The 22,121-nt window shown below is 45.6% G+C and overlaps 3 protein-coding genes across 5 annotated transcripts in view; 2 read left to right on the top strand and 1 right to left on the bottom strand.

The window, feature by feature from the left end:
• Positions 1 to 2,899, top strand: part of stag1b (stromal antigen 1b) — a 33,070-nt gene extending 30,171 nt beyond the window's left edge. For 2 of the 3 annotated variants that reach the window (XM_053611276.1, XM_053611275.1), the window contains exons 28-34: positions 18 to 146; positions 228 to 433; positions 1,016 to 1,196; positions 1,299 to 1,412; positions 1,521 to 1,635; positions 1,735 to 1,815; positions 2,053 to 2,899. In XM_053611276.1, coding sequence (XP_053467251.1) covers positions 18 to 146; positions 228 to 433; positions 1,016 to 1,196; positions 1,299 to 1,412; positions 1,521 to 1,635; positions 1,735 to 1,815; positions 2,053 to 2,076 — 850 coding nt within the window. In that variant the 3' untranslated portion in view covers positions 2,077 to 2,899. The remainder of the gene's footprint in view (positions 1 to 17; positions 147 to 227; positions 434 to 1,015; positions 1,197 to 1,298; positions 1,413 to 1,520; positions 1,636 to 1,734; positions 1,816 to 2,052) is intronic. The other variant, XM_053611277.1, reaches the window with a different exon arrangement.
• A 6,076-nt stretch (positions 2,900 to 8,975) lies between these two features.
• msl2b (MSL complex subunit 2b) lies at positions 8,976 to 14,277 on the top strand. Its single transcript, XM_053611278.1, has 2 exons — positions 8,976 to 10,544; positions 11,043 to 14,277. Exons 1-2 carry the CDS (start codon positions 10,403 to 10,405, stop codon positions 12,695 to 12,697), a joined length of 1,797 nt encoding a protein of 598 aa, XP_053467253.1. The 5' UTR covers positions 8,976 to 10,402; the 3' UTR covers positions 12,698 to 14,277.
• Positions 14,278 to 14,302: 25 nt separating this feature from the next.
• On the bottom strand, positions 14,303 to 19,427 carry tnfsf10 (TNF superfamily member 10). Its single transcript, XM_053611280.1, has 5 exons — positions 19,284 to 19,427; positions 18,281 to 18,427; positions 18,040 to 18,085; positions 17,742 to 17,861; positions 14,303 to 17,140 (listed from the first exon to the last, which is right to left on the bottom strand). The coding sequence occupies exons 1-5, from the start codon at positions 19,395 to 19,397 to the stop codon at positions 16,677 to 16,679; spliced, it is 891 nt and encodes a 296-aa protein (XP_053467255.1). The 5' UTR covers positions 19,398 to 19,427; the 3' UTR covers positions 14,303 to 16,676.
• Positions 19,428 to 22,121: the final 2,694 nt, after the last annotated feature.

Here is a 22,121-nt window from a genome sequence, read left to right as displayed (position 1 = left end):
GTGTGTCATGTTTTCAGGGACGGGATTGACTTTGCGTTCAAGTTTCCGAACCCTAAAGGAGCAGAGTATCCTCCACCCAACCTGGCTTTCCTGGAAGTGTTGTGCGAGTTCTCTTCTAAACTCCTCCGTCAGGATAAAAAGACTGTGTAAGTCTGAACAACGGTGATTAGGAGACTGGTCTGTGTGTGTGAGTGTGTGAGCACTCACCGTCCTCTTGTCTGTCACAGCCACTCGTACCTGGAGAAGTTCATGACGGAGTATATGATGGAGCGGAGGGAGGACGTGTGGTTGCCGCTGATCGCCTACAGGAACTCCTTGCTGACAGGAGGTGATGAGGACCGCATGTCTGTGACCACGGGCAGCACCACCAGCAGAGCCAGCACCATACGCAGCAAGAGGGGCAGACCGCCGCTACACAAGAAACGCGCCGATGGTGAGAGCACACTGTGTGTCCGGGCTGTACCGGTCCTTCACCACACTGCTCATCTATTACACACTAATCAGAATATTTATATTTATTACACTTTCATGTTATAATGAACACTGCATCATATAAACCACAGAGAAGTGAAAATCTGTCACTTATCACTTTATAATAACTGTTAAAGGTGCACTGGGTAAGATCTGCCTCTAATGTTTAACCAGGTGCCCTTAAATAAGATTAGAATATTTTGTTTTATTTTTTTATTTTAAATTGTTGTTTTTTGTATAAACATGCAAAATTCAGCACGTAATGATTTACGAGGATGTTCACGAGTGCAGTCCTGTACTTTTTTTCCATTGTAATAAGCTCTTAAAATACACCTGCGCCTCCTCCACTGATTCGCCTGCGCCTCATCCACTGCGTAAAACAAGACATTCAAACAATTCAGTACTTTATACAGTTCAGCATTCAGCGTCCAGCTTTATCCCCTTTACCAGTACTGAACTACTCCGTCTGAGAAAAACACTGCTGATGCTTATATTTATTATGTATAACGTATATATTATTGTGTGTGTGTGTGTGTGTGTGTAGCAGCAGAAGAGAGTGTGGACGGCTCGTGGGTGATGCGTAACGACACCATTCAGACTCCTGGAGGTCTGCAGACGCCACAGCTTACCTCCACGGTGCTGAGGGAAAACCCACGCCAAGCAGCAGAACACGTCCCTGACCAGGACTCTTCTGAGCCCGGCTCTGAACCCGACTACATTCACAAGTACACACCTGCTCTAAACACACACACTATTTATTAATTATTAAAGGATTATGGTTCACTCATCTGTGTGTGTGTCTGTGTGTCTATGTCTGTGTGTGTCAGTCAACAGATGCAGATGTCATGGCTGGACCAGCAGAAAATGGAGGAGGTGAACAGGAAAGAGAGAGGAGGAATGAACTACATGAAGGCACGGAGTGGAGGCGTACGGCAGCAAGTGTGAGTGCTGTTGGATTTTCGTGTGTGTGTGTGTGTGTGTGTGCAGCCCAGCCTAGGTGTTCTCCTCACAGACCCACTTTAACCCGTAAACCCGCTGCTTTGTTTCAGACGAGGCTTAATGGAGGACGACGCTGAGCCCATCTTCGAGGATGTGATGATGTCATCGCGTGGACAGTTGGAGGACATGAACGAGGAGTTTGAGGACACCATGGTGATAGATCTGGTGAGAATTCATTGAGACATCATCACTTTGGATCTTTGGTTATGAGCAGATTTGGAAATGGTTTCTTTTTTTTTTTTTTAATGAATCTTTTCATCTCAGCCGCCGTCGAGAAACAGACGTGAGAGAGCCGAACTCAGACCGGACTTTTTTGACTCTACAGCGATTATAGAAGACGATTCGGTGAGTAAATTGTTTATTATAAATTAGAACGTTAGTGCCGGGAAAATATGCAGCTTACAGATGAGAAGGGTTTAACAGCAGAACATCTGTATTTAATATTAAATACTATACTTTATTTACACAATAAGCTAATGAGTTTATTCCTCACTGTGAGTTTACAGTTAAACTGCTCCTGTATTTAGCAATAATATTCTATTGTAATATTTTATGGTAATATTCTATGGTATGCGTTCACAGGGATTCGGTATGCAGATGTTTTGAAGCAGATGTGTAAATTTGGTGGAGAATCACAACCAGCGACGTTCTTCAGTCACACGAAGCCAACGTGTTTTAAAAAATCACAACTTCAACAATATTTTCAAGCAAAAAAGACTGACGTGCTTTTGTGTGAGCCGCTCACACGTTTCCTCACACGTTTCGTCACACAGGTGATGAGTGTTAGTGACGAGCGCCATGTCACTGTTCAGCTACTCTGTTTTTGATATACGTATAACGTCCATTTCCTGTCCCTGTCAATTTAGTTTTTAAATCAAATCCTTTGTGTATTTGAGCACAGTTTAGATAAGACTGTGTGAATCGGTCGTGTACATACTGTATGTTTGTATGATCAGTGTTCTCATGTGGAGCTCCCCACACACCCACACACACACACACAGACACACACACACACTGTGCACAGAGGAGAAATGTGGAATGTTCCAGATCCAGGCTGCAGTGTTTACACTCTAACTGCTCCGGTTTCCTCCACGCAGGATGTAAACGACTCGCCACTTTACAGTTCAGTACATTTCATCTGGATTTCCTCCCTGCTGAAGGATTCAGATTTAAAGAGAGACTTTCTGTGACTCGAGTCCCCGCTGTGTCACATTTACACGGTCCTGTGTGTCTTCGTTATGGGCCGGGACGCCGGGTCTCGGGTGTGTAAGTGCATCACGCTTCATTTGGACTCGATGTCATGTCACTACAGAGTCAGACGCCTGGTTAGGACGGTGCCTATAGATCACACTACTGTTTTACACGTCACACACACACGTGTCACACATTCATTCCACATTTTTATCTTTAAATAAAGGTATTTAAAAAGTATTTTCATTTCAGTAAATTTGAAAAAATCTAAGTGTTTGTTTTTTGCCTCCATGTTTTGCTGTTCTGTCCCCAGACTTCAAGCGTAAATCATTTACCTCCAGATCAGAATCTAATCTACGCTGTTTTTCATTTAGTTCCAAACTGAGTTCATGTTCAGTGAAAATGTAGAAACTGTGCATTAAAATTAAAATTCAGTGGGTTTTTACTTGTTCAGCGGGGAAACCTGGTTGGTATTTTCAGGAAGTTGTTCTGACCCCCTGCTCGGAGTATCGCTCGGATAGATTTTATGTAGAAATCTACATTTAGTTTCAGTGTTGTTCAGTACAAACTAAATACATTTTAATAAAATGGATTATTCATAAACACTCTGCTCCTCTGTGGCTTTTTATCTGATTCATCAAGGAAAAACTACAGGAACTAAAGAGATTCTGAGGATTCAAAAATGTGTGGGAGTGTGTTCAGTTGAGAGAGTGTGTGTGTGTGTGTGTGTGTGTGAGAGAGAGAGAGAGAGAGTGCGGTTGAGAGAGTGGGTGTGGGAGAGAGTGGGGGTGGGAGAGAGAGTGGGTATGGGAGAGAGTGTGTGCGGTTGAGAGAGAGGGTGTGGGAGAGAGAGTGTGCGGTTGAGAGCGTGGGTGTGGGAGAGTGTGGGCAGTTGAGAGAGTGGGTGCGGGAGAGAGAGTGTGGGTGGGAGAGAGTGCGGTTGAGAGAGTGGGTGTGGGAGAGTGGGTGTGTGGTTGAGAGAGTGTGTGTGGTTGAGAGAGTGGGTGTGGGAGAGAGAGTGTGCGGTTGAGAGAGTGTGCATGTGGGAGAGAGTGTGCGTGCGGTTGAGAGTGTGCGCGCGGTTGAGAGAGGGTGCGGTGGAGAGTGTGCGGTTGAGAGAGTGTGCATGTGGGAGAGAGTGCAGTTGAGAGAGTGGGTGTGGGAGAGAGTGTGCGGTTGAGAGAGAGTGTGAGCGGGAGAGAGAGTAGGTGCGAGAGAGAGAGTGTGCGGTTGAGAGAGTGGGTGCGGGAGAGAGAGTGTGCGTGCGGTTGAGAGTGTGTGTGTGTGGGAGAGTGAGTGTGTGCGGGAGAGAGAGTGCGTGCGGTTGAGAGAGTGTGCATGCGGTTGAGAGAGTGTGTGTGTGGGAGAGAGAGTGGGTGCGGGAGAGAGAGTGTGTGCGGTTGAGAGAGTGTGCGCGGTTGAGAGAGTGTGCGTGCGGTTGAGAGAGTGGGTGCGGGAGAGAGAGTGTGTGCGGGAGAGAGAGTGTGCGTGCGGTTGAGAGAGTGTGTGTGTGGGAGAGTGAGTGTGTGTGGGAGAGAGAGTGTGCAGTTGAGAGAGTGTGCATGTGGGAGAGAGTGCGTGCGGTTGAGAGTGTGCGCGCGGTTGAGAGAGGGTGCGGTGGAGAGTGTGTGCGGTTGAGAGAGTGTGCATGTGGGAGAGAGTGTGCGGTTGAGAGAGTGGGTGTGGGAGAGAGTGTGTGCGGTTGAGAGAGAGTGTGTGCGGGAGAGAGAGTAGGTGCGAGAGAGAGTGTGCGGTTGAGAGAGTGTGCGTGCGGTTGAGAGAGAGTGTGCGGTTGAGAGAGTGGGTGCGGGAGAGAGAGTGTGCGGTTGAGAGAGAGTGTGTGCGGGAGAGAGAGTGTGTGCGAGAGAGAGAGTGGGTGAGAGAGAGTGTGCGTGCGGTTGAGAGAGTGTGTGTGGGAGAGAGAGTGGGTGCGGGAGAGAGAGTGTGTGCGGTTGAGAGAGTGTGCGTGCGGTTGAGAGAGTGGGTGCGGGAGAGAGAGTGTGTGCGGGAGAGAGAGTGTGCGTGCGGTTGAGAGAGTGTGTGTGTGGGAGAGTGAGTGTGTGCGGGAGAGAGAGTGTGCGGTTGAGAGAGTGTGCGTGCGGTTGAGAGAGTGTGTGTGTGGGAGAGAGAGTGGGTGCGGGAGAGTGTGTGCGGTTGAGAGAGAGAGTGTGCGGTTGAGAGAGTGTGCGTGCGGTTGAGAGAGTGTGTGTGTGGGAGAGAGAGTGGGTGCGGGAGAGTGTGTGCGGTTGAGAGAGAGTGTGTGCGGTTGAGAGAGAGTGTGTGCGGGAGAGTGAGTGTGCATGCGGTTGAGAGAGTGTGCGTGTGGGAGAGTGAGTGTGTGCGGGAGAGAGAGTGTGCGGTTGAGAGAGTGTGCGTGCGGTTGAGAGAGTGTGTGTGTGGGAGAGAGAGTGGGTGCGGGAGAGAGTGTGTGCGGTTGAGAGAGAGTGTGTGCGGTTGAGAGAGAGTGTGTGCGGGAGAGAGAGTGTGCATGCGGTTGAGAGAGTGTGCGTGCGGTTGAGAGAGTGTGCATGTGGGAGAGAGAGTGGGTGCGGGAGAGAGAGTGTGCGGTTGAGAGTGTGTGCGTGCGGTTGAGAGAGTGTGCGTGCGGTTGAGAGAGTGTGCGTGCGGGAGAGAGAGTGTGTGTGGGAGAGAGAGTGGGTGTGGGAGAGAGTGTGTGCGGTTGAGAGAGAGTGTGTGCGGGAGAGAGAGTGTGTGCGGGAGAGAGTGTGTGTGCGGGAGAGAGAGTGGGTGCGAGAGAGAGAGAGTGTGCGGTTGAGAGAGTGTGCATGTGGGAGAGAACGTGGGTGCGGGAGAGAGAGTGGGTGCGGTTGAGAGAGTGTGTGAGAGAGAGTGTGTGTGTGTGAGAAAGAGAGATAGAGTGTGTGTGTGTGAACACACACTAAAGCCCCATAGTGAAAGATGAGGAATGTAGATAGCTGAAGTCTGAGAGTTTACACAGATCACTAGCTATAAGACCAGAGACATGAATAAACAGTTTAAATGTATTTTTGTGTATTTTTCTTGTTATATCTACCATATAAATAATATAAACTACACACTGCACAATCGGAATCATCTTTGTACGTTATTATAAATAATGTTCATAAAGTGTAGAAAGTGTGATTTATGTTTTATTTACATGCAAGTAAAAAAACCCCAGAAAGCTTAAAACAAGTGCAGGTAAAAGTTATAGTCAGTTGTGTGCTCTAACAGTTTTGTGATTGATGGGGGAACGCCTCAGGGGCATCCACTCTCGCCCCTTTGGTTTGCATTAATAATTGAGCCTCTGGCCGAAGCAATCAGGATTAATCCCGAAGTCCATGGTGTTAATGAAGCCAATAAGCAACAGAAAATGACTCTTCATGCACATGATGTCGTTATTTTCTAAACCAGGCCGGAGGTTTCAACACGTACTCTTAGTGGTGATGATGTTACACAACTTAGCATTGTGTTCTGGCTGGGTCCAGTGTGTACTAATCCCATTACTCTGAACACAGTCCGTCTTCAGCTCAATATACAAAACCCCAGATTTCCCTCAGGGCATGACTGATATGAGATTTTCATTTTAATTTGAAGGGACTTGTTGACGGCTCTACTCTTATGTCCTTTGGTCAGATCTCTCATTAATATGATCTGAATGGTAGGGACTTCTTTTGCATCCTACAATTAAGGAGCTTTATTCAGAAGGACACTTCACTTCTACCTGATGCGAGTGAAGTACATTGAAGAACAGCTTTTTGAGACATTTTTACAATATTGTGTCTACGTTATCCTAAAACGATCTGGGAGAAAGAACATGATATTACAATTTCTGACAATGAATGGGACACAGCCTGGAGAAATGCGAAGTCTCTGAGGGTGTAACAGAGTGAGAGCAGTCCAGCTTCAAGTCCTTCATAGAGCGGACATTTCTCCTGCCCAGCGCAGTAGATTAGGGCTGACCTCGCTCCTCAGTGTTCTCCACGCTCCTCAGTGTTCACCTCGCTCCTCAGTGTTCTCCACGCTCCTCAGTGTTCACCTCGCTCCTCAGTGTTCTCCACGCTCCTCAGTGTTCACCTCGCTCCTCAGTGTTCTCCACGCTCCTCAGTGTTCACCTCGCTCCTCAGTGTTCTCCACGCTCCTCAGTGTCCTCCTCGCTCCTCATTGTTCTCCTGGCTCCTCACCTCGCTCCTCAGTGTCCTCCTCGCTCCTCATTGTTCTCCTCGCTCCTCACCTCGCTCCTCAGTGTCCTCCTCGCTCCTCATTGTTCTCCTGGCTCCTCACCTCGCTCCTCAGTGTCCTCCTCGCTCCTCATTGTTCTCCTCGCTCCTCACCTCGCTCCTCAGTGTCCTCCTCGCTCCTCAGTGTTCTCCTCGCTCCTCACCTCACTCCTCAGTGTCCTCCTCGCTCCTCAGTGTCCTCCTCGCTCCTCACCTCACTCCTCAGTGTCCTCCTCGCTCCTCAGTGTTCTCCTCGCTCCTCACCTCGCTCCTCAGTGTCCTCCTCGCTCCTCAGTGTTCTCCTCGCTCCTCACCTCGCTCCTCAGTGTCCTCCTCGCTCCTCACCTCACTCCTCAGTGTCCTCCTCGCTCCTCAGTGTTCTCCTCGCTCCTCACCTCGCTCCTCAGTGTCCTCCTCGCTCCTCACCTCACTCCTCAGTGTCCTCCTCGCTCCTCAGTGTCCTCCTCGCTCCTCACCTCACTCCTCAGTGTCCTCCTTGCTCCTCAATGTTCTCCTCGCTCACCTCGCTCCTCAGTGTCCTCCTTGCTCCTCAATGTTCTCCTCGCTCACCTCGCTCCTCAGTGTCCTCCTCGCTCCTCATTGTTCTCCTCGCTCCTCACCTCGCTCCTCAGTGTCCTCCTCGCTCCTCAGTGTTCTCCTCGCTCCTCACCTCGCTCCTCAGTGTCCTCCTCGCTCCTCACCTCACTCCTCAGTGTCCTCCTCGCTCCTCAGTGTCCTCCTCGCTCCTCACCTCACTCCTCAGTGTCCTCCTTGCTCCTCAATGTTCTCCTCGCTCACCTCGCTCCTCAGTGTCCTCCTCGCTCCTCATTGTTCTCCTCGCTCCTCACCTCGCTCCTCAGTGTCCTCCTCGCTCCTCAGTGTTCTCCTCGCTCCTCACCTCGCTCCTCAGTGTCCTCCTCGCTCCTCACCTCACTCCTCAGTGTCCTCCTTGCTCCTCAATGTTCTCCTCGCTCACCTCGCTCCTCAGTGTCCTCCTCGCTCCTCAGTGTCCTCCTCGCTCCTTTGTATTCTCTTCGCTCCTCTGTGTTCTCGATCCTCTGTGTCCTCCTCGATCCTCTGTGTCCTCCTCGCTCCTCAGTGTCCTCCTCGATCCTCTGTATTCTCTTCGCTCCTCTGTGTTCTTGATCCTCTGTGTTCTAAATGCAAGACAGAAATCTGGAATCTTACCCACTGCTTCTGGTTTTGTCAGAAGATTCAAAGGCTCTGGTGTAAAATTACTGAAGAGATGAACAAGATATGGGAGGTCTCCTTGGTGCAGGACTCTGCATATTATTTACTAGGAATATCCTATTCTCTGTGTTTTACTGTACACGAGACAAAGCTCTTTAATATTCTTACTTTTTGTTGCAGAAATAAATATAAACTTGTGCAGTGGATTTCGGACAAAGTTCTAACAGTTAAGATGTGAAATAGGATTATTATTAAATATGTCTGTAGATTATTTGACATGTAGGGTTCATGATAACGATGCATCCATCCATCCATCCATCCATCTTCAACCGCTTACTCCTTTTCAGGGTCGTGGGGGAACCTGAAGCCTATCCCAGGAAGCATCGGGCACAAGGCGGGGTACACCCTGGACAGGGTGCCAGTCCATCGCAGATGATAACGATGCAATATTTCGCAAATTTTGGGACCCATTTTTGTCATATTTAGGACTTGACATGGCTTCCATCTTAGAGGATTTGTATGATTGTAGTTTAAAGTCTCAGTGGCATTTCAGTTCCAGTAGCGTTCATGTAAACGGTGTAACTTTACAAATGAGCAATAAACCACTCGACTGTGTCTGTGTAGGTTTCCTCCAGGTTCACCGGTTTCCTTCCTCCTCCAAACACAGTGTGTGTGTGTCCTGTAATTGTTTTTTATTTATATTATATATATATATATATATATATATATATATATATATATATATATATATATATATATAAAAATACATGACATGGTCAGTAGAGAGAAGAAACCATTAGTGTGTGTTACTGTCCTGCACCCATCTTGTACAGACTACATGAGTAAATAATTTATTTATTTGAAATTAAACTAAAATGAGTTGTTTAGTATTTCTATATTTGGAGTGTAGTGGTTAAGGTTGAGAGCATTTTGGTGAGCATGAGCGGTGATGTATGTATTTGTTGTGTGTTTATAATCGGTGCTTATTGAGTTAATGTCCGTTCATAACGGCTTTGTGTGTATGAGAGAGATTTCACTGAGGCCCCTCCCACTCCTGCTCTCACGCCCCACCCGAATCGGGTTTATGTAACCAAGGAAACGGTTCATCACGAAAGTCGCCCTTGTTCTCGCGAGAGTTGATGAAGGTGTCCGTGTTCACGCGAGAGTTGATGAATGTGTCCGTGTTCTCGCGAGATCTGGCTACAGCGCCCCCTCCCTGTGCTAATGCGGAGAGAAGGGAGGAGAAGCGTTTAGCGCTAGCAGCTTTTTCAAACACAAACACATTTCAATATCGCGCTCTGAAGCTCTTTTTCCTCCTCAGAAGCGCGGAACGCAGGACAGGGACATTATATACGTTTCTTTTCACCCGGAGAGTGTCACTGAAAGCGGCTGGAGGCCGCAGGAGCCGCGGGAGAGAAGCTGAGGGAAGAAAAGCGGCCTGTTTTGTTCCTGATCTCCGGAGCCGCAGCTCGCGCGCCCGGTCCAACACATCTCACCGTTTTTGTATTATCTCTTTTCTCTCTTTATGCGGTGTTTCTTGTTTTTTTGTTTGTTTGTTTTTTTCTGTTTTGGAGATTTTAATCGCATGCATTTTGTGCTCGTGTGTCCTGAGAGCGAGTCTCCGGAGCTGCTGGTTAGCGAGCGGAACCGATTTTCGGCGCTTCGGGAGAACTTGAGGGAAAAGCGGCCTGTTTTGTTTTTGCAACAGCGGCGCCATGAACAATAACACACACCGGGTTTAACGAGCTCCTCTACTTCCGCTCTCCGGTGTGTACGGGACAACTACACTGGATTGTGGGAAATAATCCGGAGCTGTGTGTGTGTGTGTGTGTGTGTGTGTGTGTGTGTGTGTGTGTGTGAGAGAGAGAGAAGTGAGTACACACAGGATCCGGAGATCCGGCTGTTTGAATTCGGGAGCTGCGGTTCTGCTGCACGCGCCGCCGTGTGATTTCCTGCGCTTTGAAAAAAATCTCATGAGCCTGTAAACAAGCGGACTTTTCCCCTGCACCTCATTTCGGATGTATTTGGGACGCCACCGGAGCGCGTGCACTGCATTTCTCCGGTGATGATGATTATTTTTGCGTATTTCCTGCCATGGAAGCGAGAGCGCGCGTGCACGGCGTAGCGGCTGTAACGGCGGTGAGCGTGCAGTGTGAGGAGGAGAGACGTTTCTGCGACATCACGCCGCACGTGTGAAGATTTTAATCCTGAACTGACCCTGTAACCTCGTGCATTAACTACGCGCTCGTGCACTGCGCGATTATTAATTTTGAGCTCCTCAGCAGCGTTACAGCAGAGACTGTGTGTGTGTTTCTCCCTGATCCTGACCCCCCCTCTCCCCCTGTGCGGACATGAACCCGGTAAACGCGACGGCTCTGTACGTGTCCGCGTGCCGCTCGGTGCTGCGCTGCGACCCCCGGGACCCGCAGGCTCTCTCCGAGCTCTACAAACTGCTGCCGTTCTTCAGACAGTCTCTGTCCTGCCTGGTGTGCGGTACGTTTACTTCCGGTCTGAACTCTGGTTTTAATTTAGGACCTTTTATTATTATTTCACACACTGCTCCTCGTGCTGGACACACCCCCATCACTACACTGCATCCGCCCTGCCTACACATCACTGCACACCTGTCTGTCTGTCTCCGTGTGTCTGTCGGTGTCTCTGTGTGTTTGTCTGTTTGTGTGTGTCTGTATCTGCCTCTGTCTGTGTGTCTGCATATCTGTCTGTGTGTGTGTATGTATCTCTGTGTGTGTGTGTATCTGTCTGTGTATGTGTCTGTCTGTGTGTGTATCTGTCTGTCTCTCCTCTCAGCTGTATTACTCACATTAACCCCACAGTGTTCAGATGTTGTTGTTGCTTCTCATTTGCTTTTATTGTGATTATTATTCTGACCTGTGTTACACTGAGTGATAGCGCCACCTATTGGCGTATGTGTTATGTAGAGATGTAGCTCCATCCTCTTTAAAATTGACCTGCTGTTTGTTTCTCCTGCAGGGAATTTGCTCCAGGATCCAATCGCTCCGACCAACTCCTCGTGCCAGCACTACGTCTGCAAAGCGTGCAAAGGTAAGAAGATGATGATGAAGCCGTCGTGCAGCTGGTGTAAAGACTACGAGCAGTTCGAGGAGAACAAGCAGCTGTGTATTCTGGTGAACTGCTACAGGAAGTTGTGCGAGTACATCGCAGGTTCACCTCTTGCTAAGCACATTTCCAGCGAAGTGGGCGGAGCCCCGGACATCCTGGCTCTGCTGACCGAGGGTCTCTCGTCGGACAAGGCGGGAGACGAGGGTTTCTCGCCGAACCCATCGCAGCACTCTCCTGCTCCCTCGAGTTCGGACACGCCTCCTGAAGAGCACCAGTCCCTGTGCTGCTCTGAGATCAAGCAGCAGCCGCCAAGCCCGCTGGGAGTAAACGGCCTACGGGACTGTAACGGGTTGAGCAACTTGGACGAGCTGCCGGCCGGCCTGCCCTCACCTCACAGCAGCGTGGAAGTGGAGGTGGGCAGCGAGGCGGTGAAGCAGGAGAACTTCAGCAGCGAGATTCCAGTGTGCGAGGCCGTAGCGGCGGCCGGAGAGGAGCTCTGTGCCTCCAGCATGGACATGTGTGCATTTGACGAGGATATAAAACACGCAGGCGGAACTCTTTTACTGAGCGTGGAGGAGGTGCTTAGGACTCTGGAGCCTGATCCGGTTCCTCAGGTAGAATGTTCTGCTATTCTCCAGCCGAGCCTCGGAGCTTCAGGGAATATAAACGGACCCTTCGGATGTTCTGCTGCCTCGGCCGACGCTTCCCGACCGCTTCCCTCGCTTCCCCTAGACTCTGCAGGGGTGTTAGCTCCACAGTATCCTCATCACAACCCTCAGACGTCCTCCGGAATTTCCTGTTCTGCCATAACTCCCAGAGTTCCACGCTCGAATCGCAAACGCTCGCGTTCTGAAAGCGACAGTGAGAAGATCCAGCCCCTGCCCATCTCCACCATCATCAGAGGGCCGGCTCTCTGCGCCTCGGCGCCCGTTGCTATAAAGTGCGAACCTAAAACTCTGACGCTCACCTCGCCCAACATGGCTGCTGTCCCGAACGGTGGAGGACTTCCCAAAGTGGGCAAAGCTCTGATCGTGCCCAACAAACCCATCAAAAAGAGCATTGAGCAGCACGGACCTAAAAAGGCGTACGCGAAGTCCAAACAGAGCGCCCCGAAAACGAAAGACAAGACGAAAGAGCGGCTGGTGAGTAATCCTCTGGCGCCGGGGAGTCCGACGAAGGTGGTGTACAAAAAACCGCAGGAGAAGAAAGGCTGTAAATGTGGCAGGGCCACCCAAAACCCAAGTGTTCTTACATGTCGGGGTCAGCGCTGCCCCTGCTACTCCAACCGCAAGGCCTGTCTGGACTGCATATGCCGTGGCTGCCAGAACTCCTACATGGCCAACGGCGAGAAGAAACTGGAAGCGTTTGCGGTGCCAGAGAAAGCCCTGGAGCAGACGAGGCTCACGCTGGGCATCAACCTCACCAGCATCGCCATGAAGAACGCCGGCGGCAGTGGGACTCCCGGCGCGCTGAACGTCACCTCGGCGGCAGGTTCGCCCATGGCCTCGTTCCTGGCAGCCGGGCCTCACGAGGACGAGGCGTTGGACATGAGGTTTGACTGTTGAGTCGTGCACAATGCTCTTATCATCGTGTGAACCCTTATTCCTTATTCCAGCCCGGCTCGCTTGCGCCCCGGAGACGAGCCAGTGGAGTCGTCAATAAGGCAGCTACTGTGATTCTGTTCCAGTTCATGTTATTGAATTAGTCATTGCTGAAGCCTGTGCCTATAAATCACTTGTAACACCTTTCTTTTTTTATTATTTTATTATTGTCTTACACACTAGTGACTTGAGAGTCATGTTACTGTAAGTTGATGGAATTCTGTTTTTGTTTTTTCCCCCCATTTCAGTACAAGTGATCTATACGGCATTAACTTTAGCAAAGAGATGCCTGACCTCGTTGTTGAGGGTCATGTTATGTGGATTTGTGGATGATTTTCAGTTTGTAGGCTAGAAGACGAGACCTGTTGGATGAAATGGTACCTGCTACGTCAGTAGAGACTGGTTGTATTTATAAGCTTTTTTGTACACCGACTTATGAACCCCGATTTAAAAAGTACATTTTATGATATTTTTTAAGTTACATTAACAACATTTGCAGTATTTATTGGGCATCACTTAACATAGATTACAGGCCATCTAGGGCTTCATCGGGATTTCTACAGATGCAATTCACTGAGATGCAGTATGTTCGGTTTCTGTCTAAATTATGTTGCGGTCCTGTTTGTGCTAGTTTATGCTGTCTAAAACTGTTTTTTTTTTTTTTTTTTTTTTTTTTTTTCCTTTGGGCATTTAAATACCTGTAATATAAATGTAACATATTTCCACAAAAAAAAAACTGACTCGTGTCTTTTTTTCTTTAACCAAATGAATGAAAAACTATTATTATTTTTTTATTATTGCTCTGGAGCTTTTTTATTTACTGATGGATTTGATGCTGTTCCATTTTATGACCACAAGTGGGCAGTAGAGGGACGGCAGCGAGGCAGTACCAGTCATGATTTCAGAATTAAGGTGAGATGTGACACGTCAACATTTATTATATCCAGCTGAAGAACATCACAGGACTTTAAACTGACTGAAAGATTTGTTCAGCCTAAAGTTTCTTAATAACTTTCACATTTTTATTCCTGTATACACATTACAAACTTGTGTGTGTGTCTTGCATTGCATTCAAGTTTTTGTCTACAAATATTAAACTGATCCTCTCTACAGAACGAACACTCCTGCCTTACACACATGTGGAACATCTGGTTTGTGGCTGTAGGCATGTGAGAGAGCGATAATGACCCTGATCATTACCTCATGACCTCGGTTCCTTTTTCTCTTACAGTGTGTACGAGTGGCGTGAGAGACTGAGCATGCTCCAATGTCTCGGATAGACACGGCCCTGAAGGCAAGTGACTCACAGGGAAAAGTCCCTGTGCAAGAAGTGCACACAGGTTTATCTGATATTTTAAAATGAACTGTTTTGAGTTCAAACTCAAACAATACGGCCTCACTGCTCCTCAGATCCAACAGCTTTCCTTCTTGCGCAACTAAATGATAACGTGAGTGAAGTTGTGCAACTTAAACATGTTTAAAAACAACAACTGATTTCCTTTCGAGTTCAGGATTATAATTTGAATCATTCCATTTAGACAGTTCACAAAACCCAGAAAACCCAAACTCCAGAGTTCACACCAGACTTTATTCAGTGTAAATTGAGTAAAAATTTGTTTTCATGTAGTAAAAATAAACAGCTGATTTCTCAGTGTGATTTGGAGAAAAATCACTCGGCTCTTTCACACTAACTCTAACCCGCTCATTTTCATCATTTTCTTTGGATTTATCCATAAATAAACAAATAAACAAACACACATCGACGCAGTGATGATGCTGAAGGCTCGTAAAGAAGTCTGGATTTTATATATTTCTGTAAAGTTGCTTTGTGACGCTGTCCAGAGTTAAAAGTGCTACACAAATAAAATTGAATGTAAGTTGTTTTTATAGAAAAGTGTCAGAATGTAAAGAAGAAATCGGAGCTGATTTTATATAGCAGTTTCCTCACACTCGCCGGATCCATCGTTGAGGTCACTGAGGTCCAAACCTTGATTTTTGTTTCCGAAGTGTATATTAAAAGTCATAAAATAATTACCTATTAATAACTCTTTGGTGCTGCAAAGATTGCACAATGCAAAGGTAACCGACCTTCTCAGGTGACTGCTTGCTTGAGTTGACCAATGAAATAAGTTGGGGGCGGGGCTTGTGTTCCACTGTGCTGGACTATGATAATAAACCGGGCAGGACAGGCACTTGAATCCGCCGAAGTGTTCTGAGGTTACTAGAGAATTTTACCAGTCGTCTACTTGTAGTTCATCCCGACCCGGTCAGACATCACCTGGCACACGCTTTATTAAACAGTGTCCATGCTTTTCTTTCATATCAGTCTGTGTACGGTTGAGATGCATGTTAAAATGATGAGGTACCAACATGTATTTTTATTTTCATTACACGGTTATCCTAGCAGAGCCGGGAACATTTGCAAATAAATATCAATTTACCCCGTGTTTACTTTCTATACTGACACAGACGAACATGAAAAGACTGCATCAGATTTGGGAAGGGAAGCAACAGGAGACAGGATGAGACAGAGAGAAAGAAAAAGAGAAGATGATGGAGAGGAGAGAGGAAGAGCGGGGACTACTCACTGCGCCCAGAATATGATCAGCATTATACACAAACTGACCTGATCTCAGTCAAACAATATAGGCCTAATTACCACAGAGACAGATATGTTCTTTTCCTTTACAGTGAAGCCTATAGGTTCAATTTAATTTCATAAGTATAGTGTCATAATACAGTATAGTACAATTGTATAGATATCATTTTGTATAAAATACATTTTTCTTATGTTTCTGTACTGCTTGAGACACATTTTTATTATTCAAATCTAAAATTATGCAAACTCAAACACAAAGATTAAATAAAGGTGTTTTTAATTTTACTCAAATATTTTTTACGACACGTCGGCAGGAGGCACAAAGAAAGAGACAGGAAGTGAATACAAATGGAGAGAGAGAAGAAAGAGTAGAAGAGGATGGAGAGAGAAATGAACAGAAAGAATGTTATGCTGAAAGCAGAGAGATAAGAAGAGAGGAGAAACAGGGAGGAGGTTAAAGAGAGCAGAGAGATAAAAAAAGAGGCTGAGAGAAGAAGAAGAGCGCAGGAGAGACCACACAAGCAGAGCGATGCTGGAGACCAGGCTGAGGTGAGACACATTTCTACACGACTGTCACACGGTTTTAAAGCTATTATTATCCAACGTCTTAACATGCACATACGTCGATCAGTCGATATTTTTTGCCCCAAACCCCGCTCGCAAACTTACTTTTTGGACCTCAGTATTTTTGAAACCTGCGTACGGCCATGTCCTCACGTCTTTGTGGTGTTTCTGAATTCATTCAATGCTGAAGTTTTACAAACAGGAAATAACATCACAAATCTACAACACGTCACAATGTCACGCTGTCTGATGACGTCATTGCAAAAACAGAAGCTCTGTGTCATGATTTAAAGCTCTGTGTCATGATTTAAAAGTTTGTCTCATTCGTTAAAGTTGCGATATAAAGATGTACACAGCGCCGGGACTTCGCTCTCCGTCTGCCTGCAGGATTGAAAACATTTTGCAGGTCAGAACATCAGGTTTCACTGCGACCCGTCGGTTTTTATCCCAAACGACTTGCTGAGCGTTTTATTTATTCTGTTCCTGCTTCCCGAGCAGACGCAATTCCGAGTCATCTCCGAGTCCTGGTGGGTTTCTGATTCCTGATTCCAGCGTTTGTTTGTTTGTTTTTTGCAGCAAATCAGTTGAGTGAAATTCACCCACATTTCAGAGATCATCAGTGCGAAGTAAGGTGAACTCGCTCAGCACACGTATAGACGATTTGATCTCTGGCAGCGTTCCAAAGAGAGCTCGGTAAAAACAAGCCGAGTCCTGTCACTCACCTGATACACAGGAGCCATTAAGCATGAAAGAACCTCCTGGTCCTGTAGCCTGTTGGACCTAGCTGACCAAGAAAGCACCAAAGAAGCTCGACTTCTCATCCATTTCAATGGTGCTTACGTTACTGACGGTTACGAACAGCCTGTCTCCGCCTCCGAGCTGGAAAAGCCCCGCCTGGTAGATGGAGTACAGTCCGAACTCGGCGTCCCGGGACCAGCAGGTCGTCCTGGCGTTCTTCATCAGGAGGATGGGCACCGGATAAGAACCCACTTTCTTATACACGTACTGCAGCATCGGCTTTCCCCTGGCCGCGCCCTCGTCTTCCTCCCGTCCCTCTTCTTCTTCTTCTTCCTCTTCCTCTATGAGCGTGTGCTTGAAATACGTCTGAGAATAAACGTAGTAGAGTCCGGCCTGTGGCACCACCAGCTCTCCGTCGCTCAGTTCCACGTTCTGGAGGAAAGCCAAGCCTTTCTCGGATTCCCACGACTGGATTTTTTGGCCGTACACCTTCCTGTTGGAGGCACCTACGGCGGCAGGGCCAGAGAGAGAGGGATTATGGGGTTGGCTTGGCTAGAAAAGCACCATTGTTTCAAAGTTTGGCAGCACAGACGAAAGAGATGCACATTTCAAAAACCAGTCTCAAGTTGCACACCAGCCTTTTTTTCATTTTAGTCATCTACAGCAACAAAATTCAAACTGTGCATTTTCTCAAGAGCATAGTTCATAGAGCTGTCAATACTTCATCTACACAAAAAGAAAATATTTCAACTATCTCCACAGAGGCGACTTACAGACACACAAGCGAGTGCTGTTTACAGAATTCTGCGCTAGCCAGCGTCTTCCTGGACCGATGGTGTGCAATAAAAGTTCGTATTTGTGTGGACTTTGCTTCCAGTCAGTACGACAGTCTACAAAACCGTTCACCAGCTGAAAACCGTACTTGGACGATGATCATGTGATGGAACATTGAACCATTTTATTGTTGTATTTAATTAGGTTTTAATTGTGTCCAAGCAGACACACAATCATTTTATTAGCAAAATAATGACGTTTTGCCTGAAATATGACATCAGTCTGAGTCTAACACTGCACAAGAGCTGTGTGAGATATTTGTTTAAGGCGTACCTCCAACGTCCTTGTCCGAGTCCGGTGTGTAACTGCCTGTAACATGAGCAGCGATCTTGGGCCGTGGGACAGCGTCCTGGTCCTGCATCACTAACGAGGGAAGAACTCGAGACACTTCATCTGGAAAAGGGGGACAGTTTTCACTTTAGTGTTCATGTCTCTTAATGAATTGAGTGTGTTATATCAACATACCACATTGAATCCACTTCAGAACTGAACACTGAACTGTGACCTCGAGACTAAAGTCTCACAGCGTTATCACACATCCAACACGAGAAAGGAATCCTTTATCTCCTACCTTTAACTGCGGAGGAGATTTCTTCCTGGTAGCGATTAGACATCGACTGTGGAGACACGACACTTTAAATTTAACATGAAATTCATTCAGACGTCGTCTGAGTTTTAAACTCCACAGACTGAATTCTGGCTCGGGTCTGATTCGTGGGTTTAATTCCTTTAGTTATTCAAAAACAAAACATTATATTAGATGTAAAAGAGTTCATTGTTGTTTCTGCCCTGGTGGAGGTGGAGGTTTTTACCTTCTCAATGAGGAAGTGGAGTTGTTGTGTGACCTGCCAGCAGGGATCGTCTTTTCCCTCCGAGCTGCTCGGGTCAGAACCTTTCAGTGCTCGCAGGTTCGAGCGCATCAGACACGACACACTGCTTTTGGAAAACGTCTCCTTCATCTGTTCATAAACAAAATGTTATTTCAGTGTGTGTGTGTGTGTGTGTGTGTGTCAATGTCATATAGACACGTTGGCAAATAAAAATAGTCCAGACTGAACGGGTACCGGACAAGGTGCATTAACCTGTAAAGCCCAAACGTGGTGTTGGCTTCGTTCCATTACAGTGTGTGAGCTTCTGTAAGAGCTCTGAGTGTTCAGTACTGTTCAGTGTTCAGTAGGAGGGAGATTAGACACTGGCCTACTTTATAATTAAAGCATTTCTGTGTAATTCCCTCAGATCAGGAGAACACTAAACCTCCACACTGCGTCTCCAGAGTCTCTCTGTCTACACTTTACAGTTTAAATGATTATTCTTAAGCTTTTCTTCTCTGTGAGAAATAAAAACAAATGATTGTGCATTAATTCTGCCCTCAGACTTCTGCACTCAGACTTCTGCACTTCACTGCGCAACAAAATCTTTCACACAGCTCCTGACCCAAACATGCTTTTAACGCAAATCTGTAAAACTTTTGTATTTTTACACGCACACGCATTTTTGCGCCGTGTGTGTGTGCGCGCGCGCCCGTTTGTGTGTGTGTGTGTGTGTGTGTGTGTGTTTCTACAGAAACTTGCTGGAGCGATTCCAGAACAGAATTAAACAGATTTACGTTTGCATTTTCACAAAAATAAAAATTTCACCAGAAGTTTCAACTGCGTGAAAGTTTCCCCCGTGCGCGCAGGACAGAGTTTAACTCAGACCAAGCCGGAGTGAAGTCTCTCTGTGTCTGTCTCTCTCTCTCTCTCTCTCCCTCCCCCTCTGTCTCTCTCTCTCTCTGCGCAGAACCCGGAGGTGTGCAGGTCGAATCCCGGCACTTACCGTGCTCAGAACATTGCTGAAGTAGATGAAGGTGACGGCCACGGCGATGGTCTGCAGCAGGATGGCGGCGAGCAGCAGGAGACCAATATACTGCATTGTGCGCGAGCTCGACATGATGACCAACAGCGCGAGACAAAAGCTCCAGCTTCGGTTCCTGATCTGTACATATGAAAAGAAAAAAACACCACAGCGAAGAGGAGGAGGAGCAGGAACATGCAAACACACACACACACACACACACCCAGAGAGAGAGAGTGTACTGGTTCTTTCGGTTACTGTGTTTGTGAAATCAGACTTTCTATAAAAGCGAAATTAAAACTTTAGACTCAGGATCATCCAGACATAAAAACTTCATGTTTTATTCAGATTTATTTATTTATTTATTATTTAAATTATTTTCTTCTCAAATCCAAATCTGGAGGAAATTCTGCAGGTTTTAGACAAACATTAACTTCACTTCACTCAGGAACAGTTCTATTTTTTTTTTTTTTTTTTTTTTTAAACGCTCGAAGTAGAACATTTTGGGATCCATTCTTCAAGGATCAGATAAAGGTTCTTTACAGATTCTTAGCTTCCAAAAGTGTTTCTGCTTGGAACTTTCTGATACTGAATCATCTGTTTTAAAGTTCCACACAGAACCATTTACAGTTCTCAGAGCAACGGCTGAAGAACCATTTAGTTCTGTGTAGAACCTTTAGGAAGTTGTTCAGAAGTTGTGTGATTGATTGTATTTTGTAAGAATTCCCTGCGATGTTCTGGCCTCCACTCCAGGGTGAATTTCCTCCTCACGCTCAGTATTCCTGGGACATACTCCGAATCCACCAGCGCCCGCACCAGGATAGAGCTTACAGAAGAATGGACAAATGGAATAATTCCTGATGAAGAGCAGAACATAATCTCAGAACCTGTCTGGAACTAGTATGCTCTTCTGCACTAGTTTGAAGGTCTTAAGGAACATAAAAGGTTCCTCACGGGTTCCTTGGACAGTCTTAATGACATACAGTTCAGTTAATCGCAGTAAGCCGTATCATTCTGTAAATGAAGTGAAACTAAACAGGAAACAGAGTTTCAAGAATGAGGAATAAGAATCTGAACCTACCAATTGGTTCTCTGAGTTTAAAAGGTTAGGTGGTAGGGCTCTACAGGTCAAAGAATGTTTATGTATAGATTGTATAGATTTTAGTGATCACTAGACTTATGCAGTGTTCCTTCAAGTCCAGTCCTCATGAAGACCCCAAATCACATTTCATGTTTCTCTCTAAAGTATTAGAACACAGAGAACCAGTTCTAGAACATGCAAAATACTGCCCTCTCAGAGTTTAACAGTTCCTCAAGGGTTCCTTTAGTGCCTGTGCTGTAGGTTCTGAACTGTGTTCTTTTTTTCAGTCGTGCATTTTCAAACATGAATCTGAAAATATGTTTTAAATGAAAACGAGATTTTTCCTGCAGTTTATCCGACATGGTTTGTGTTTTATTTGAGCGGAACAGTCAGGATGAATTTATCCGGAGTGTGTGTAGAACTCAATTCTCACATGTGTTTGTGATTTCTCCAGACTGTTGGGGAGTTGTGTTTGTACGGTTCCTCACTGGGGCATCTGCAGGGATGTGGAGCTCTTAGGAGAGATTTATTGAGCTATGCAATTCTCCTGCAGCAGCTTTACATGACAGGTTCTATTGAACCCCCTTAAATACTGAGACCGTCCACTTCTGAGTTTATATAGAGTTTATATAGTTTACATAGAGTTTATATAGTTTATATAGAGTTTATATAGTTTATAGAGTTTATATAGAGTTTATATAGATTTTTTTTGTTTATATAGAGTTTATATCGTTTATGTAGAGTTTATAAAGAGTTTATATAGAGTTTATATAGTTTATATAGAGTTTATATAGTTTATGTAGAGTTTATATAGAGTTTATAAAGAGATTATATAGAGTTTATATAGAGTTTATATAGAGATTATATAGATTTTTTTGTTTATATAGAGTTTATATCGTTTATGTAGAGTTTATAAAGAGTTTATATAGAGTTTATATAGAGTTTATTAAGAGTTTATAAAGAGTTTATATAGAGTTTATATAGAGTTTATATAGAGTTGATGTAGAGTTTATATAGAGTTTATAAAGAGTTTATAAAGAGTTTATATAGAGTTTATAAAGAGTTTATATAGAGTTGATGTAGAGTTTATAAAGAGTTTATATAGAGTTGATGTAGAGTTTATAAAGAGTTTATATAGAGTTTATAAAGAGTTTATATAGAGTTGATGTAGAGTTTATAAAGAGTTTATATAGAGTTGATGTAGAGTTTATAAAGAGTTTATAAAGAGATTATGTAGAGTTGATGTAGCGCTTATAGAGTGTGATATATATAAAGCACATGGTTCTGAATCAGACACACAGAGAGCTGCTGGATTTCTAGTTATAGTGTCCACATCTGGGAGCAAAAGTTTTCACACCCTCACATCTAAATGATTAAACCAAGACATTGTGAGTGAGTTGCAGTTTGACAGATTTGGAATCTGTTAAAGGATTAAAATATTATTTCTGAATATGACCTATAAATATATGATATATAAATATATGATATATAAATATGGACATTTTTATTTGTTTTATGGACTTGTTTATTCTTCTTCTCTGATTGTGTTTGTGTTCAGTGTTTTATTCCTTTTCTGAGTGATGTCACTAATCTCTCTCTCTGTTAACACTTTTTCTCTCCGTTCTGGTCTCAGCTCTTTTCCTCTCACTGACTCTTAACTACAATCTGTTTCAACTTTTTATTACAAAGCACTGACACTGGAGACTCCTTCCATAAATGTTAAATAAATGTCTCCTCAC

Source organism: Ictalurus furcatus, chromosome 23, assembly GCF_023375685.1.
Source record: "Ictalurus furcatus strain D&B chromosome 23, Billie_1.0, whole genome shotgun sequence".
Lineage (NCBI taxonomy): Eukaryota > Metazoa > Chordata > Actinopteri > Siluriformes > Ictaluridae > Ictalurus > Ictalurus furcatus.
Note: the sequence above shows the minus strand (reverse complement) of the source record. Positions and strands in the feature narration are given on the sequence as shown.

What these genes read in the sequence shown, in the direction of transcription:
- tnfsf10 (XM_053611280.1), bottom strand. Translation starts at nt 19,397, where the DNA reads ATGTCGAGCTCGCGCACAATGCAGTATATTGGTCTCCTGCTGCTCGCC. An exon ending in TCAGCAATGTTCTGAGCACG is followed by an intron (nt 18,428 to 19,283) that starts GTAAGTGCCGGG and finishes GTTTATGAACAG; the next exon opens with ATGAAGGAGACGTTTTCCAA. An exon ending in TCCACTTCCTCATTGAGAAG is followed by an intron (nt 18,086 to 18,280) that starts GTAAAAACCTCC and finishes GTGTCTCCACAG; the next exon opens with TCGATGTCTAATCGCTACCA.
- msl2b (XM_053611278.1), top strand. Translation starts at nt 10,403, where the DNA reads ATGAACCCGGTAAACGCGACGGCTCTGTACGTGTCCGCGTGCCGCTCG. An exon ending in TCTGTCCTGCCTGGTGTGCG is followed by an intron (nt 10,545 to 11,042) that starts GTACGTTTACTT and finishes TTTCTCCTGCAG; the next exon opens with GGAATTTGCTCCAGGATCCA.